At 40.7% G+C, this 16,742-nt stretch overlaps 1 protein-coding gene across 4 annotated transcripts in view; it reads left to right on the top strand.

The window, feature by feature from the left end:
- Positions 1–3,921, top strand: part of LOC139422717 (zinc finger protein 462-like) — a 74,095-nt gene extending 70,174 nt beyond the window's left edge. For 2 of the 4 annotated variants that reach the window (XM_071174023.1, XM_071174022.1), the window contains exon 13: positions 924–2,264. In XM_071174023.1, coding sequence (XP_071030124.1) covers positions 924–1,152 — 229 coding nt within the window. In that variant the 3' untranslated portion in view covers positions 1,153–2,264. Of the gene's footprint in view, positions 1–923 lie in introns of all 4 variants that reach the window. The other 2 variants (XM_071174025.1, XM_071174024.1) reach the window with 2 other exon arrangements.
- The last annotated feature ends 12,821 nt before the right edge of the window (positions 3,922–16,742 follow it).

Here is a 16,742-nt window from a genome sequence, read left to right as displayed (position 1 = left end):
AATTGGTATTTTCACCTTTCATTCCGCATCTGAAATGCACCCGATTTCAATGCCCTGTATAATTGGTATTTTCACCTTTCATTCCGCACCTGAAATGCACCCGATTTCAATGCCCTGTATAATTGGTATTTTCACCTTTCATTCCGCATCTGAAATGCACCCGATTTCAATGCCCTGTATAATTGGTATTTTCACCTTTCATTCCGCATCTGAAATGCACCCGATTTCAATGCCCTGTATAATTGGTATTTTCACCTTTCATTCCGCATCTGAAATGCACCCGATTTCAATGCCCTGTATAATTGGTATTTTCACCTTTCATTCCGCATCTGAAATGCACCCGATTTCAATGCCCTGTATAATTGGTATTTTCACCTTTCATTCCGCACCTGAAATGCACCCGATTTCAATGCCCTGTATAATTGGTATTTTCACCTTTCATTCCGCACCTGAAATGCACCCGATTTCAATGCCCTGTATAATTGGTATTTTCACCTTTCATTCCGCACCTGAAATGCACCCGATTTCAATGCCCTGTATAATTGGTATTTTCACCTTTCATTCCGCACCTGAAATGCACCCGATTTCAATGCCCTGTATAATTGGTATTTTCACCTTTCATTCCGCACCTGAAATGCACCCGATTTCAATGCCCTGTATAATATGTATTTTCAAAGTCCGGAAAATACATATTTTCAACTTTGATTCAGCAACTAGATGTCTAAAATACATATTTTCAACGTAATTTTGTTTACTAAGATCTTGCATCCCTCTCTTCTCCTTTCCCTGTCCCATCTCTCTCCCGTCTCTCTCTCCATTCCTACTTCTTTCCCTCCCTCTCAGCCTCTTCCTTCGGCATGTTTTCCCCCAGTATGTTCCTATGGTGATGGACACTGACCTTTCACCCTCTCATCCCCATGCAGGACTGTTACCAACAGCAGAACAACAGACACTAGCACCACTCCAGCAATAGAAACCTCAGCTCAGCTTCTTATTGGCTCGTTGGATGTCGTGACAATGACCGATAGAGGGATGGACCTATCCAGCAACGGCATGGAGGTGGAGAGAGGATATGCCTCTGACCTATCACAGAGTAGTAAAAATCAGAATGAGGAAGACAAAGAAATACTTGAGACCAAAAATGACCTATAGGAAGAGATGGAAGAGAAGAGAACTGTGGCCTAACATTGTAGTCACTGTGCTAGAGACCATAACATTAGGTTGTATGGATATTGATGTTGGGTTGGGTATCAAAAATAGGCTGCAAAAAAAAAAAGATGTAAACATAAAAAACTAAGTCAAAGGAATTGTCACCTTTTGGAGCATTGTTAGCTTTTAAGTGTAACATATTGGAAACAATAGGTTGTGTTCAATGATTTATATATACACTAGATGACTGACAGGGAGCGCTGTTTTGAAGCCGCCGTACCTCCATCTTGGCTCTCCCCCACCATTGTGTTGAAGCCACCGCGCCTCCATCTTGGAACTCCCCCACGGTTGAAAAAATATTTTGGAAGCTATAGAAATGCATTTATAAAGTCTACATTTGTTTTTGCCATGTTTATTCTATACTGAACAAAAATATAAATGCAACATGCAACAATTTCAACGATTGTACTGAGTTACACTTCAGATAAGGAAATCAGTCATTTTAAATAAATAAATTAGGCCCTAATCTATGGATTTCACGACTGGGCAGGGCCCAACCACTTGGGAGCCTGCGCCACCCACTGGCGAGTCAGGCCCAGCCAATCAGAATGAGTTTTTCACAACAAAATGTCTTTATTACAGACAGAAATACTCCTGTTTCATTAGCTGTCCAGTTGGCTGGTCTCAGATGCTGCCGCAGGTAAAGAAGCCAGATGTGGAGGTCCTGGGCTGGCGTGGTTACACGTGGTCTGCGGTTGTGAGACTGGTTGGATGTACTGCCAAATTCTATAAAATAACCTTGTAGGCATCTTATGGTAGAGAAATTAACATAAAAGTCTCTGGCAACAGCTCTGGTGGACCTCTGGCAAAAGCTCTGGTCGACATTCCCGCAGACAGCATGCCAATTGCACACTCCCTCAAAACTTGAGACATCTGTGGCATTGTGTTATGTAACAACACTGCACATTTTTAGAGTGGCCTTTTATTGTCCCCAGTACAAGGTGCACCTGTAATGATCATGCTGTTTAATCAGCTTCTTGATATGCCACACCTGTCAAGTGGATGGTTTATCTTGGCAAAGGAGAAATGCTCACTAACAGGGATGTAAAAAAAAATCTGAGAAAAAGCTTTTGTGCATTTGGAACATATAATTTATATCAGTTCATGAAACACGGGACCAACACTTTACATGTTGCATTTATATTTCTGTTCAGTATATTACAGACATGTTAATGCATATTTTTGTTATTATATTATGTGAGCTAAACATAAAAATAAAATGTGAAAAAATATATATATATAAAAACATTTTCATTAAAGTATAATGTTTTGAAAGTGCTAATGTTACTTTCCCTACTACAGCAACAAAAATACTTAAATAGATTTAATTTTGACCTTGAATCATTATATTTTAATACTGTAGAATTCCATTAATTTCTATGGACTGCTTCTTCTGTGGAGTGCCAATATGGCCGACCGGTGGCTTCAAAGCCTCTCATTGGCCAATACATAGCATCAGCAATCCAGGGTTTATATACATCACCGTTTGTGTTACATCCCAAAAAATGTAAATGGCTAAACTTTAAAATTAGTCACTGGTCCCATAGAATAGATGTTAATATATTGGTAACCAATAGTGAATGGTACTGTAAAGCATACATTCAGGTCAAATCGTCAGTTTCCACAGGTTAAGTCCTAGTTCACGTCTACTGAACTAAGATATTTATTTTGTTTAAAGAAAGAATGGGTGACATTTCCCCAAAACATGTTTGAAATTGGAGAATTCAATTTTGAAGCCTATACAGTGCCTTCAGAAAGTATTTATACCCTTTGATTTATTCCACATTTGGTTGTTACATCCTGAATTCAAAATGTATTAAATATGTTTTTTTTCTCACCCATCTACACACAATACCCAATAATGACAAAGTGAAAACATGTTTTTTAGATTTTTTTGAAAATGTATTGAAAATTAAATATAGAAATATCTCATTTCCGTAAGTATTTACACCCCTGAGTCAATTTGTTGGAGATACAAGCATCTTTGGCAGCGAGTACAGACTTTCTGGGTAAGTCTCTAAGAGCTTTCCACACCTGGATTGTACAACATCTGCCCATTATCATTTTCAAAATCATTCAAGCTCTGTCAAAGTGGTTGTTGTTCATTGCTAAACAACCCTTTTCAGGTCTTTCCATAAAGTTTTAGGTAGATTTAAGTCAAAACTGTAACTAGGCCACTCGGGAACATTCACAGTCTTCTTGGTAAGCAACTCCAGTCTAGATGGGGCTTTTTGTTTTAGGTTATTGTCCTGCTGAAAGGTGAATTCATCTCCCAGTATCTGGTGGAAAGCAAACTGAACAAGGTTTTGCCAGTGCTTAGCACCATTCCATTTATTTTTTATCCTGAAAAACTCCCCAGTCCTTAACAATTACAAGCATACCCAGAGCATGATGCAGACACCACTATACTTGAAAATAGTGGTACTCAGAGTGGTACTCAGTAATGTGTTGTATTGGATTTGCCTCAAACATAACACTTTATATTTAGGACAAAAAATGTTTTTTTTTTTTTTTTTGCCACATTTTTTGCTTTTTTACTTTAGTGCCTTATTGCAAACAGGATGCATGTTTTTGATTATTTTTATTCTGTACAGGCTTCCTTCTTTGCCCTCTGTAAATTATGTTAATATTGTGGAGTAACTACCATGTTGTTGATCCATCCTCAGTTTTCTCCTATCACAGCCATTAAACACTGTAACTGTTTTAAAGTCACCATTGGCCTCATGGTGAAATCCCTGAGCGATTTCCTTCCTCTCCGGCAACTGAGTTAGGAAGGACGCTTCTATCTTTGTAGTGACTGGGTGTAATTAGTGTAATTAATAACTTCACCATGCTCAAAGGGATATTCAATGTCTGCTTTTTTTTACCCAACTACTATTAGGTGCCCTTTTATGCGAGGCATTGGTTGAATCTGTGTTTGAAATTCACTGCTCAACTGAGGGACCTTACAGATATGTATGTGTGGGGTACATAGATGAGGTAGTTATTCAAAAATCATGTTTTTTTACTATGATTCACTATTATTGCACTAGAGTGAGTCCATACCACATATTATGTAACATGAACCTATTTATGCTTGCCATAACAAAGGGGTTGAATACTTGTTGACTCGAGACATTTCAGCTTGACATTTTTTATTCATTTCAAATAATTTCTAACAACGTGCAGTACCAGTCAAAAGTTTGGACACACCTACTCATTCAAGGGTTTTTCTTTATTTTTACTATTTTCTACATTGTAGAATAATAGTGAAAACATCAAAACTATGGAAATAATACATATGGAATCATGTAGTAACCAAAAAACTGTTAATCAAATCAAAATATGTTTTAGATTCTTCAAAGCCACCCTTTGCATTGATTACAGATTTGCACACTCTTGGCATTCTCTCAACCAGCTTCACCTGCAATGCTTTTCCAACAGTCTTGAAGGAGTTCCCACATATACTGAGCACAGGACAATGACCCAAAACACACCTCCAAGATGTGTAATGGCTATTTGACCAAGAAAGAGAGTGATGGAGTGCTGCATCAGATGACGTGGCCTCCACAATCACCCCCTGCTTTTACTTCACTCTTTGGTCCAACTCATCTCAAATCATCTCAATTTGGTTGAGGTCGGGTGATTGTGGAGGCCACGTCATCTGATGCAGCACTCCATCACTCTCCTTCTTGGTCAAATAGCCATTACACATCACGGAGGTGTGTTTTGGGTCATTGTCCTGTTGAAAAACAAATGATAGTCCCACTAAGCGCATATATTTGGGCTGCAATTTCTGAGGCTGGTAACTCTAATGAACTTATCTTCTGCAGCAGAGGTAACTCTGGGTCTTCCATTCCTGTGGTAGTCCTCATGAGCCAGTTTCATCATAGCGTTTGATGGTTTTTGCGACTGCACTTGAAGAAACTTTCAAAGTTCTTGACATTTTCTGAATTGACTGACCTTTATGTCTTAAAGTAAAGATGGACTGTCATTTCTCTTATTTAAGGTGGTCTTGCCATAATATGGACTTGGTCTTTTACCAAATAGGGCTATCTTCTGTATACCACCCCTACCTTGTCACAACACAACTGATTGGTTCAAACGCATTAAGAAGGAATGAAATACCTTTTAAATACCTAATAATAACTTTTAACAAGGCACACCTGTTAATTGAATTGCATTCCAGGTGACTACCTCATGAAGCTAGTTGAGAGAATGCCAAGAGTGTGCAACGCTGTCTTCAAGGCAAATGGTGGCTACTTTGAAGAATCTCAAATATAAAATGTATTTTGATTTGTTTAACACTTTTTTTGGTTACTACATGATTCCATGTGTCATTTCCATAGTTTTGATGTTTTCACTATTATTCTACAATGTAGAAAATAGTAAAAAATAAAGAAAAACCCTTGAATGAGTAGGTGTGTCCAAACTTTTGACTGGTACTGTAATTCCACTTTGACATTATTCGGTATTGTGTGTCGGCAATTGACAAACAAATCTACATTTAATCCATTTTAAATTCAGGCTGTAACACAACAAGATGTGGGAAATAGTCAAGAGGTGTGAATTCTTTCTGAAGGCACTGTATGTATCAAAGCACCTTTGACACCATGGAAGTTCCAAACAAGGGGTTCTTTAAAGATATATAACCTACTCTATGACCCAACCTTTAACCTACTTCTCCCTGATCCCCCTTTACCTCCTACTGACCCCACCTTTAACCTCCTACTGCTCCCTGATCCCCCTTTAACCTCCTACTGCTCCCTGATCCCCCTTTACCTCCTACTGACCCCACCTTTAACCTCCTACTGCTCCCTGATCCCCCTTTAACCTCCTACTGCTCCCTGATCCCCCTTTACCTCCTACTGACCCCACCTTTAACCTCCTACTGCTCCCTGATCCCCCTTTAACCTCCTACTGCTCCCTGATCCCCCCTTACCTCCTACTGATCCCCCTTTAACCTCCTACTGCTCCCTGATCCCCCTTTTAACCTCCTACTGCTCCCTGACCCCCTTTAACCTCCTACTGCTCCCTGACCCCCTTTAACCTCCTACTGCTCCCTGACCCCACCTTTAACCTCCTACTGCTCCCTGATCCCCCTTTAACCTCCTACTGCTCCCTGATCCCCCTTTACCTCCTACTGATCCCCCTTTAACCTCCTACTGCTCCCTGACCCCCTTTAACCTCCTACTGCTCCCTGACCCCCTTTAACCTCCTCCTGCTCCCTGATCCCCCTTTAACCTCCTACTGCTCCCTGATCCCCCTTTAACCTCCTCCTGCTCCCTGATCCCCCTTTAACCTCCTACTGCTCCCTGATCACCCTTTAACCTCCTACTGCTCCCTGATCACCCTTTAACCTCCTACTGCTCCCTGATCCCCCTTTAACCTCCTACTGCTCCCTGATCACCCTTTAACCTCCTACTGCTCCCTGATCCCCCTTTAACCTCCTACTGCTCCCTGATCCCCCTTTAACCTCCTCCTGATCCCCCTTCACCTCGACCCCCATTTAACCTCCTACTGTATGGGATAACACATTTAACTGACCCCCATTTAACCTCCTACTGTATGGGATAACACATTTAACTGACCCCCCTTTAACGTCCTACTGTATGGTGTCACACATTCAGCTCACTGACCCCCATTTAATCCCTGACCCACCTTTAACCTCACTGCTACCATCCAGATCCTCATTTCCGTATCCTAATAATCCCATCGTCTAGTGTTGTCGTTGTCACAGAGTTAAGAATGTGCCGTAAGGTCACTCCACAGCTAGCTTGAAATGTTGTCGATGGAGCCATCCAATTGGATCCTTTTGTATAGCTCAATCGGCCGGTACGTTGTCAAGGAGGATGGTCGCTGGTTTGAGCCCGTTATGGGGACACGGACAGTGGAGGACGATATACTGTGAGCAGCTGACTGCCGTCGGTTTCATGATGTTGAGAGACGGACAGTATATGAGAGATGACTCTTCTTGACCTGTGCCTGTATTCAAGTGTCTCTGAGTAGGAGTGCTGATCTAGGGTCAGTTTAGCCTTTTAGATCATAATGAAGACGATTATGTGGACCTGATCCTAGATATGCCTTCTCAACGTGTCACTCTTCACCCATCTATACTAGCTGTAAAACAGTAGAACATTTCTGTGATTTGACCCGAATGATAACTTTACAGTCATTTTTGTTTAGCATTGTGTAAATCAAGTAGAATAATTCATTGAGGAATAGTTGCACCTTATTTATCTATAGTATATATCCAACTTTTAGAATATTGTCTTGGCTTTTGCCCTAATATGTTTCCTTGAATATGATGTGATGCCTTCAGCCTTAGGCATTCCCATCACTTCCACTCTTTATAACTGCATTTATTGTCTATAGTTCAACTTCTGACAGTTGAGATTTTGACATCTGAAAGTGAACTGACGCAACCGTGTTCCCACAACATGATAACCAGCAGCTTGACTTAATTGGTTAAGTTCCCTTGCTATTTTGTCTATCGATAGCGAGCTACACTGTACTCTGGTGATATATATATATATATATATATATATATATATATATATATATATCTTCAACGTCAGAAGACAATAGAGGGAATAATGTGGGGAAAATAGCATGACGTAAGCAGCTAATTCACCTCATCAATAGAGAATTGTGACAGCATTTGAAAGACAACCAACTTGTATGCTAAAGAAAAATGATTTTAAATGTGACTGACCAGCAATGTGAAAGTAGAACACTGGGGTGTTTAACTAATGTTCTCCAGTGCATTTGTGCTGTATTCTATGATTATGTCATTGTTGATGGAGATAACTAGGAGAGCCTGCTCTTCTGTATGCTTCTTTTTAGACTAGGCTGTTTTGACAAACAAGGCAGAGATTGTATATGTTAGAAGTTGCTGCTCAAATACCCCAAAGCCTTATTAGAATTATGAATAGCAATTATTTCAAGCTTCATCAAAACAAATGTTTTCTTTCCAACAGTGGTTGGTTGGAACCAATACAAAAAAAATTATACAATACAAAGTGATTGACAGTTATTGGTATAACTCATTTGAGCCATCAAAATGACAGAGAAAAAAAAACAATTATTGGTACCAAAATATTTAGCTGGCTATGTTTGCTACAAATGTCTTTCCTGGGTAAAGAACCATTGTTGCATAGGGGGAAGAACCCAGAGACATATATATATATATACAGTATTAATGTATATATGGCTCTGATAGAATCCAGTTCCCCTATAGGGTGTCCTGCATGTACGTATGTGACATGCAGCCGTGTATAGAGAAAACAAACTGCTTGTTAAGTGTTTGAAACTGTGGTGTTTCAGAAAGGATACTTTAACCTTTTTCCTTTAGGTGTTGGTCTCAAATTAAACAAATAAAACAAAACATGTAAAGATAAAAACCTTTTGGAGTGTTTTTCAGACTCCCAAATCAAGATGTTAATAATAAGCTGTTGTACAACGTCTGGTTGATAAGAAATATCGGTTATTTTTTTGTACCTTAAAAACAACGGGGGGGGGGGGGGGGGGGTGCTGAGTCTTTTACCCCTTGTCCTATTTTCCTTTTAAAGGACTAGCCTAGCTTTTTAAACATTAACCCGTTAGAGAAATGTTTGTTTGAGGAAATAAGCTTTTAAAGTGGCAGCCGCTCCACTTAAAACCAGGGGTTAAATATGGATTTTGTAAGGTGATGAAACTGTCCTGTCTCTCTGTCCCACAAAATTGGTAAATTTTTCATATAAATCTATTGAACTGTCACTGTACCCTGAAGGTGGTGGGACTATTGGTTGTTGGTCACACCCCTTCCTCCCACCTCCCAATTTAATCCCTGCTCGTCATAACACACTGGATACTTGTATGTGTGTGTGTAATATATATATTATATATATATAATATATATATTTAGTTTGTCTTCATTACGTTTCTCTCCTCTCTTCAGACTGTTCTCTATAGTTTTACTACTTTAGATTCTCCATTTTGCCTTTTCTCCTGTGAAAATCTGATTCCTAAAGGTGGGCCTAGAATGATTGTTTACAATTGTATTCCATTTGATCTCTGGATATTCTGTAAATATTGTAATTCATTGTCTTTTTTTAACTTGTTAATAAAGTTATCAGATAACGGTATATTGTGTTTGTTGTCATGGATCATAGTTCCACTTAGTGCATCTGTTGTTTCCAATCAGATATACAGTGCCTTGCGAAAGTATTCGGCCCCATTGAACTTTGCGACCTTTTGCCACATTTCAGGCTTCAAACATAAAGATATAAAACTGTATTTTTTTTGTGAAGAATCAACAACAAGTGGGACACAATCATGAAGTGGAACGACATTTATTGGATATTTCAAACTTTTTTAACAAATCAAAAACTGAAAAATTGGGCGTGCAAAATTATTCAGCCCCTTTACTTTCAGTGCAGAAGTTCAGTGAGGATCTCTGAATGATCCAATGTTGACCTAAATGACTAATGATGATAAATACAATCCACCTGTGTGTAATCAAGTCTCCGTATAAATGCACCTGCACTGTGATAGTCTCAGAGGTCCGTTAAAAGCGCAGAGAGCATCATGAAGAACAAGGAACACACCAGGCAGGTCCGAGATACTGTTGTGAAGAAGTTTAAAGCCGGATTTGGATACAAAAAGATTTCCCAAGCTTTAAACATCCCAAGGAGCACTGTGCAAGCGATAATATTGAAATGGAAGGAGTATCAGACCACTGCAAATCTACCAAGACCTGACCGTCCCTCTAAACTTTCAGCTCATACAAGGAGAAGACTGATCAGAGATGCAGCCAAGAGGCCCATGATCACTCTGGATGAACTGCAGAGATCTACAGCTGAGGTGGGAGACTCTGTCCATAGGACAACAATCAGTCGTATATTGCACAAATCTGGCCTTTATGGAAGAGTGGCAAGAAGAAAGCCATTTCTTAAAGATATCCATAAAAAGTGTCATTTAAAGTTTGCCACAAGCCACCTGGGAGACACACCAAACGTGGAAAAAGGTGCTCTGGTCAGATGAAACCAAAATTGAACTTTTTGGCAACAATGCAAAACGTTATGTTTGGCGTAAAAGCAACACAGCTCATCACACTGAACACACCATCCCCACTGTCAAACATGGTGGTGGCAGCATCATGGTTTGGGCCTGCTTTTCTTCAGCAGGGACAGGGAAGATGGTTAAAATTGATGGGAAGATGGATGGAGCCAAATACAGGACCATTCTGGAAGAGAACCTGATGGAGTCTGCAAAAGACCTGAGACTGGGACGGAGATTTGTCTTCCAACAAGACAATGATCCAAAACATAAAGCAAAATCTACAATGGAATGGTTCAAAAATAAACATATCCAGGTGTTAGAATGGCCAAGTCAAAGTCCAGACTTGAATCCAATCGAGAATCTGTGGAAAGAACTGAAAACTGCTGTTCACAAATGCTCTCCATCCAACCTCACTGAGCTCGAGCTGGAGGAATGGGAAAAAATGTCAGTCTCTCGATGTGCAAAACTGATAGAGACATACCCCAAGCGACTTACAGCTGTAATCGCAGCAAAAGGTGGCGCTACAAAGTATTAACTTAAGGGGGCTGAATAATTTTGCACGCCCAATTTTTCAGTTTTTGATTTGTTAAAAAAGTTTGAAATATCCAATAAATGTCGTTCCACTTCATGATTGTGTCCCACTTGTTGTTGATTTTTCACAAAAAAATACAGTTTTATATCTTTGTTTGAAGCCTGAAATGTGGCAAAAGGTCGCAAAATTTAAGGGGGCCGAATACTTTCGCAAGGCACTGTATATGGTGTCTTTTGACACCACAGGATCAGTATATTCTCCATTGTCACAAATTCCCAGAAATTCCAGGTCAATCCACCCAATACTTTGAATAGGACACCATAACATTGTTTCAGATTATTGACACTCCAAAAACAGCACTTTGTACAGGCGTATCTATTAGTATGCTTATCACGACAGATGTCATGAATTGTAAATGAATAAGCTCTAAGAGGCTCCAGAGTGGTGCAGCGGTCTAAGGCACTGCATCTCAGTGCTAGAGGCGTCACTACAGACCCTGGTTCAATTCCATTCCGTGATTGGAAGCCCCATAGGGAGTACCCAGCGTCGTCCGGGTTTGGGTTTGTCTGCGGTATGCCGTCATTGTAAATAAGAATTTGTTCTTAACTGACTTGCATAGTCAAATAAAGGTAAGCAAGCTCCCAGGAAAGCAATTAGCAAAAATGAATGCTTGGCTTTCAAGGGCAGAACAGATGCGATTAGGTGAGATAAAATAATACTGAAGTGTTTCACAATCACGGCTATGCCAGCCAATACATTTTAATTCCTTGCACTGATCATTCATTATTTACATAGTATTTACTCATCCCAACCCTCATGAGTTCTCATCACCTTTGAGTGTAATTATTGTTTTTGGATGATTGCCGAGACATGGATAATAATACCAAATACCTTTTATTTGCTGTAGTTGTGGTAGTACATGTGGCTTGTTTGAATGTGTCTGTCAGATACAGTGGCAATCTTTTGTTAGATCAAATGTCTTTATGCATCGTCAATCTTATGTTAGTGGAGGGATGCAGCCACCCCTGGGCAGCAGAGGACAAAGAGAAGGTTGACAGGAGAAGCCGTAGTGAGGATGCATCCAAAATGGCACCCTATCCCCTATATAGTGCACTACTTTTGGCCAAGGTACATAGGTGCTCTGGTCAAAAGTAGTGCACTGTGTAGGGAATAAAGTGCCATTTTGGGACGCAAGCCTGAATCCCTCACCTCCAGTCTCAGATAAAAGAATGTGACAGACAGTCGTTTAGGCTTTGAAACCAACAGACAAAGCCAGGCTGGGGCTCCCTCTTTATCTGTCTGAGAGAGTGGCCAGAGAAGAGAGAAAGGACAAAGACAACAGCCAGTACTGTAGCTACCAGAAATATGAGCTGTTCTTGGACAGGCGAGAGTTCTTAGAACTATCTGTTTGTATTAAACAGCCATTGTTTACTACTCTTCTTTGGTGCAAACACCACTGCCACATTTTTTTTACTGCGACATGATCACATCAACTGACCTGACCTTATCGAAGTGAGAGTAAGATATGAGAGTGAAGTCTTGTGCACTTTGAAGTATATATCAACCTTAAATACAGGATTTTCATTGAACCCTTCTAATATTTTGATGAACCAAATACCAATACTAGATATGCCAGTCTCAACCCCATATTGACCACTTCTGCTCTGCCTCTTGTTGATGTCAATATCTATCATAGTTTTACTCAAAATGCATTTGATTTTACCATGCTCTATGTAGGCTGTCCTCTTGGATGGTTGCCATGGAGAGTCTACACTCAGAGCAGCCCATATTTGTCAAAACAGCTTGTCCACAGGAAATAGCTCTGGAGTGAGGCGACATCCCAGTGGTCTGCAACTCTGTGTTCCACCCTTCCACCCATTACATGATCATGGCTTCTCTCTCTCACTCACTCACATCTCGCTCATCAACTCTGTGGAACTGAGTTCAACTGATCCAAACCACAATCCCAGAGGAACGCAAGACTGCTAGTCGTGTACATGATAAACGACAGAGGATACATTTGGGACAAAGAAACAGTGGGGAAATGTAGGCCTATGTAAAAAATAATAATAATAAATTACTAATTAAAAAGTAGCCTTTGGCATTTTAGAATATGATATACTTGTAGTGTTAAGACAGCTGTTATTGGTCAATGAGTCGCTCGTCAAACCACCTCGTTTAAGCATTGGGTTTCTTTTCTTACTACATCCAAATCAAAGTCTTACTCTCAGCTTAGTATTTCACAGGTCTAACATCATCTTTAAAAATATCTCCAAGACATGGGGGATCAGGAGTAGTAATCTCTGAAGCTCACCACTTCTGAGGGGCCGACAGCAGACTGACGACCCCTAGAGACAGACAGAGAGGGATAGAAGGAATCCTGATGCTTTAAGGCACCGCTATCCAATGACTGGACCAGAATGAAACAGGGGAGTGTGGGGAGAGAGAGAGAGATAGAGAGAGAGAGGAAGTAAGAGAGAGTGTGTGTGTGGGGGGGGGGGGTTCTTGTATCCAGGGATAGTTAAACATGGAAAATTATCCCCCGTGGGGACATTTCCCCCGTTCCAATTAGGGTTAGAATTGGTTTAAGGTTAGGGTTACGATAGACCGCTGCACCACTCAGGATGCCTAAGGCAACAGCCTGGGATCGAACCCAGGTTGTGTCACAACCGGCCAGGAGTCCCATAGGCCGGTGCACAATTGCCCCAGCATCGTCCGGGTTAGGGGAGGGTTTGGTCCAGCATCGTCTGGGTTAGGGGAGGGTTTGGCCGGGGGGGATTTACTTGGCTAATCCCGCTCTAGCGATGCCATCTGGCGGGCTGGGCGCATGCAGGCTGACTTTGGTCGTCAGTTGAAAGGTGTTTCCCCCGACACATTGGTGCAGCTGGCTTCCAGGTTATGTAGGCGGATGTTAAGGAGCACAGTTTGGCGAGTCATGTTTCAGAGAATGCATGACTCGACCTTCGCCTATCCTGAGCCCATTCTGCTGTTGCAGCGATGAGACAAGATCGCAATCACGAAATCCAGTAGGTCTATACTGTGTCTCTAGTAGGTCTATACTGTCTTTCTAGTAGGTCTATACTGTGTCTCTAGTGGGTCTATATTGTGTCTCTAGTAGGTATATACTGTCTCTCTAGTAGGTCTATACTGTCTCTCTAGTAGGTCTATACTGTGTCTCTAGTGGGTCTATATTGTGTCTCTAGTAGGTCTATACTGTGTCTCTAGTAGGTCTATACTGTCTCTCTAGTAGGTCTATACTGTGTCTCTAGTGGGTCTATACTGTCTCTCTAGTAGGTCTATACTGTTTCTCTAGTAGGTTTATACTGTCTCTCTAGTGGGTCTATACTCTCTGACTGAAATATACTGTGTCTCTAGTAGGTCTATACTGTGTCTCTAGTGGGTCTATACTGTGTATCTAGTAAGTCTATACTGTCTCTCTAGTGGGTCTATACTGTGTCTCCAGTAGGTCTACACTGTGTCTCTAGTAGGTCTATACTGTGTCTCGAGTAGGTCTATACTATGTCTCGAGTAGGTCTATACTGTGTATCTAGTAAGTCTATACTGTGTCTCTAGTAGGTTTATACTGTCTCTCTAGTAGGTCTATACTGTCTCTCGAGTAGGTCTATACTGTCTCTCGAGTAGGTCTATACTGTGTCTCTAGTAGGTTTATACTGTCTCTCTAGTAGGTCTATACTGTCTCTCTAGTGGGTACATACTGTGTCTCTAGTAGGTCTACACTGTGTCTCTAGTAGGTCTATACTGTCTCTCTAGTAGGTCTATACTGTGTCTCTAGTAGGTCTATACTGTGTCTCTAGTAGGTTTATACTGTCTCTCTAGTAGGTCTATACTGTGTCTCTAGTAGGTTTATACTGTCTCTCTAGTAGGTCTATACTGTCTCTCTAGTGGGTCTATACTCTCTGACTGAAATATACTGTGTCTCTAGTGGGTCTATACTGTGTCTCTAGTAAGTCTATACTGTGTCTCTAGTGGGTCTATACTGTGTCTCTAGTGGGTATATACTGTGTCTCTAGTAGGTTTATACTGTCTCTCTAGTAAGTCTATACTGTCTCTCTAGTGGGTCTATACTCTCTGACTGAAATATACTGTGTCTCTAGTAGGTCTATACTGTGTCTCTAGTGGGTCTATACTGTGTCTCTAGTAAGTCTATACTGTGTCTCTAGTGGGTCTATAATGTGTCTCTAGTAGGTCTATACTGTGTCTCTAGTGGGTACATACTGTGTCTCTAGTGGGTATATACTCCCTAGTAGTTTTTTTTTTTAAGTTAGGGTTATGGTAAAGGTAAAGGCAATGGTTATGGTAAGGGTTAGGGATAGAATTAGGGGTTAAAGAAATCAAGTTTAGGTCCCCACAAGGATAGAAGAACATAACTGTGTGTGTGTGTGTGTGTGTGTGTGTGTGTGTGTGTGTGTGTGTGTGTGTGTGTGTGTGTGTGTGTGTGTGTGTGTGTGTGTGTGTGTGTGTGTGTGTGTGTCTGTGTGTGTGTGTGTGTGTGTGTCAGAGAGAGAGAGGGAGAGACAGAGAAAGAAAAACACAGAATGTGTGTGTGAGCTGAGACCTTGGCCACACCCTATATAGGCCCCCCCAGATCAGACCTATTGCCCTTCTGCCCCCGCCCATGTCCCCCGCCCCTACAGCAAGGACCTCAACATGGCAGCTGCACATGCCCAGACCTTGAGTAGAGCAACAGGTCCAACCTCCACTAAGACACCCTACCCAAGCCCCATCCTGCGACCCAAGAGGCATGCACCAAACGCCCAGCATGCTCTGCTCACACCTAATGGTCCGGGCCTAAACCACACAAATGGCAACACTAGACACTATGGAACACAAAGCTTTTACTATCTCATCCTGGAATATACAAGGTCTGAGGTACTGACTGTTACTTTTGATTTTCACCCCCCCTTTGTTCAGGGACACATTATTCAATTTATGTTAGTCACGTGTCTGTGGAACTTGTTCAGTTTATGTCTCAGTTGTTGAATCTTGTTATGTTCATACAAATATTTACACATGTTAAGTTTGCTGAAAATAAACGCTGTTGACAGTGAGATAACGTTTCTTTTTTTGCTGAGTTCAGTTATATGCAAAGGTTATTGTTCAGCATCTGTATTGCAACTTAAATAATGAAAAAAAATAAAATCATAACAAAAAACAACTAAAGAAAAGACTCAAAGACAAAAATATATCATTAATGGACAATGAGGTTAAAACCATTCGGAGTAAAGAAATCATACCGGCTGTGATGACATCAGCTTTGTCAGTCCAAGACGTCTTGAACTTTGGCAGAAGGATTTCAGCAGCAATAAGCTGTGGCTACTCCATCATTTCTCCAAAGCACTTTTGGAGACCGTTCTGAATGGCTCTGATAAGTGGTAGGCACATTTGGCAAGATGCTTCCAGCCTTTGAAGTTTTGTTTTTAGTAAGAAGATCACTGGCAGCAGCCACCCCACCTGCGTGTCAAATCAAATCAAATCTTATTGGTCACATACACATGGTTAGCAGATGTTAATGCAAGTGTAGCGAAATGCTTGTGCTTCTAGTTCCGACCGTGCAGTTATATCTAACAAGTAAACTAACAATTTCACAACTACCTTATACACACAAGTGTAAAGGAATGATTAAGAATATGTACATATAAATATATGGATGAGCGATGGCCGAACGGCATAGGCAAGATGCAGTAGATGGTATAGAGTACAGTATATACATATGAGATGAGTAGTGTAAACATTATATAAAGTATATATATATATATATATATATATATATATAGCATATAAAAGGATGTGGTACTAATGATTAACACTTGTCCAATTATTGTTGAGATCTAATATTAGCGGAGCGCAAGACGAGAAGGAGGCCAATGTCACAGGCCTATTGTCAACCAATCACATTTTTGAAATCCTTTCGGGCTAAATTCCAGCTAACCTTGAAGAGGACAGTTAGTCCTGACTACTC

Source organism: Oncorhynchus clarkii, chromosome 12 (assembly GCF_045791955.1).
Source record: "Oncorhynchus clarkii lewisi isolate Uvic-CL-2024 chromosome 12, UVic_Ocla_1.0, whole genome shotgun sequence".
NCBI lineage: Eukaryota > Metazoa > Chordata > Actinopteri > Salmoniformes > Salmonidae > Oncorhynchus > Oncorhynchus clarkii.
This window is presented reverse-complemented; position numbering and strand designations above follow the sequence as displayed.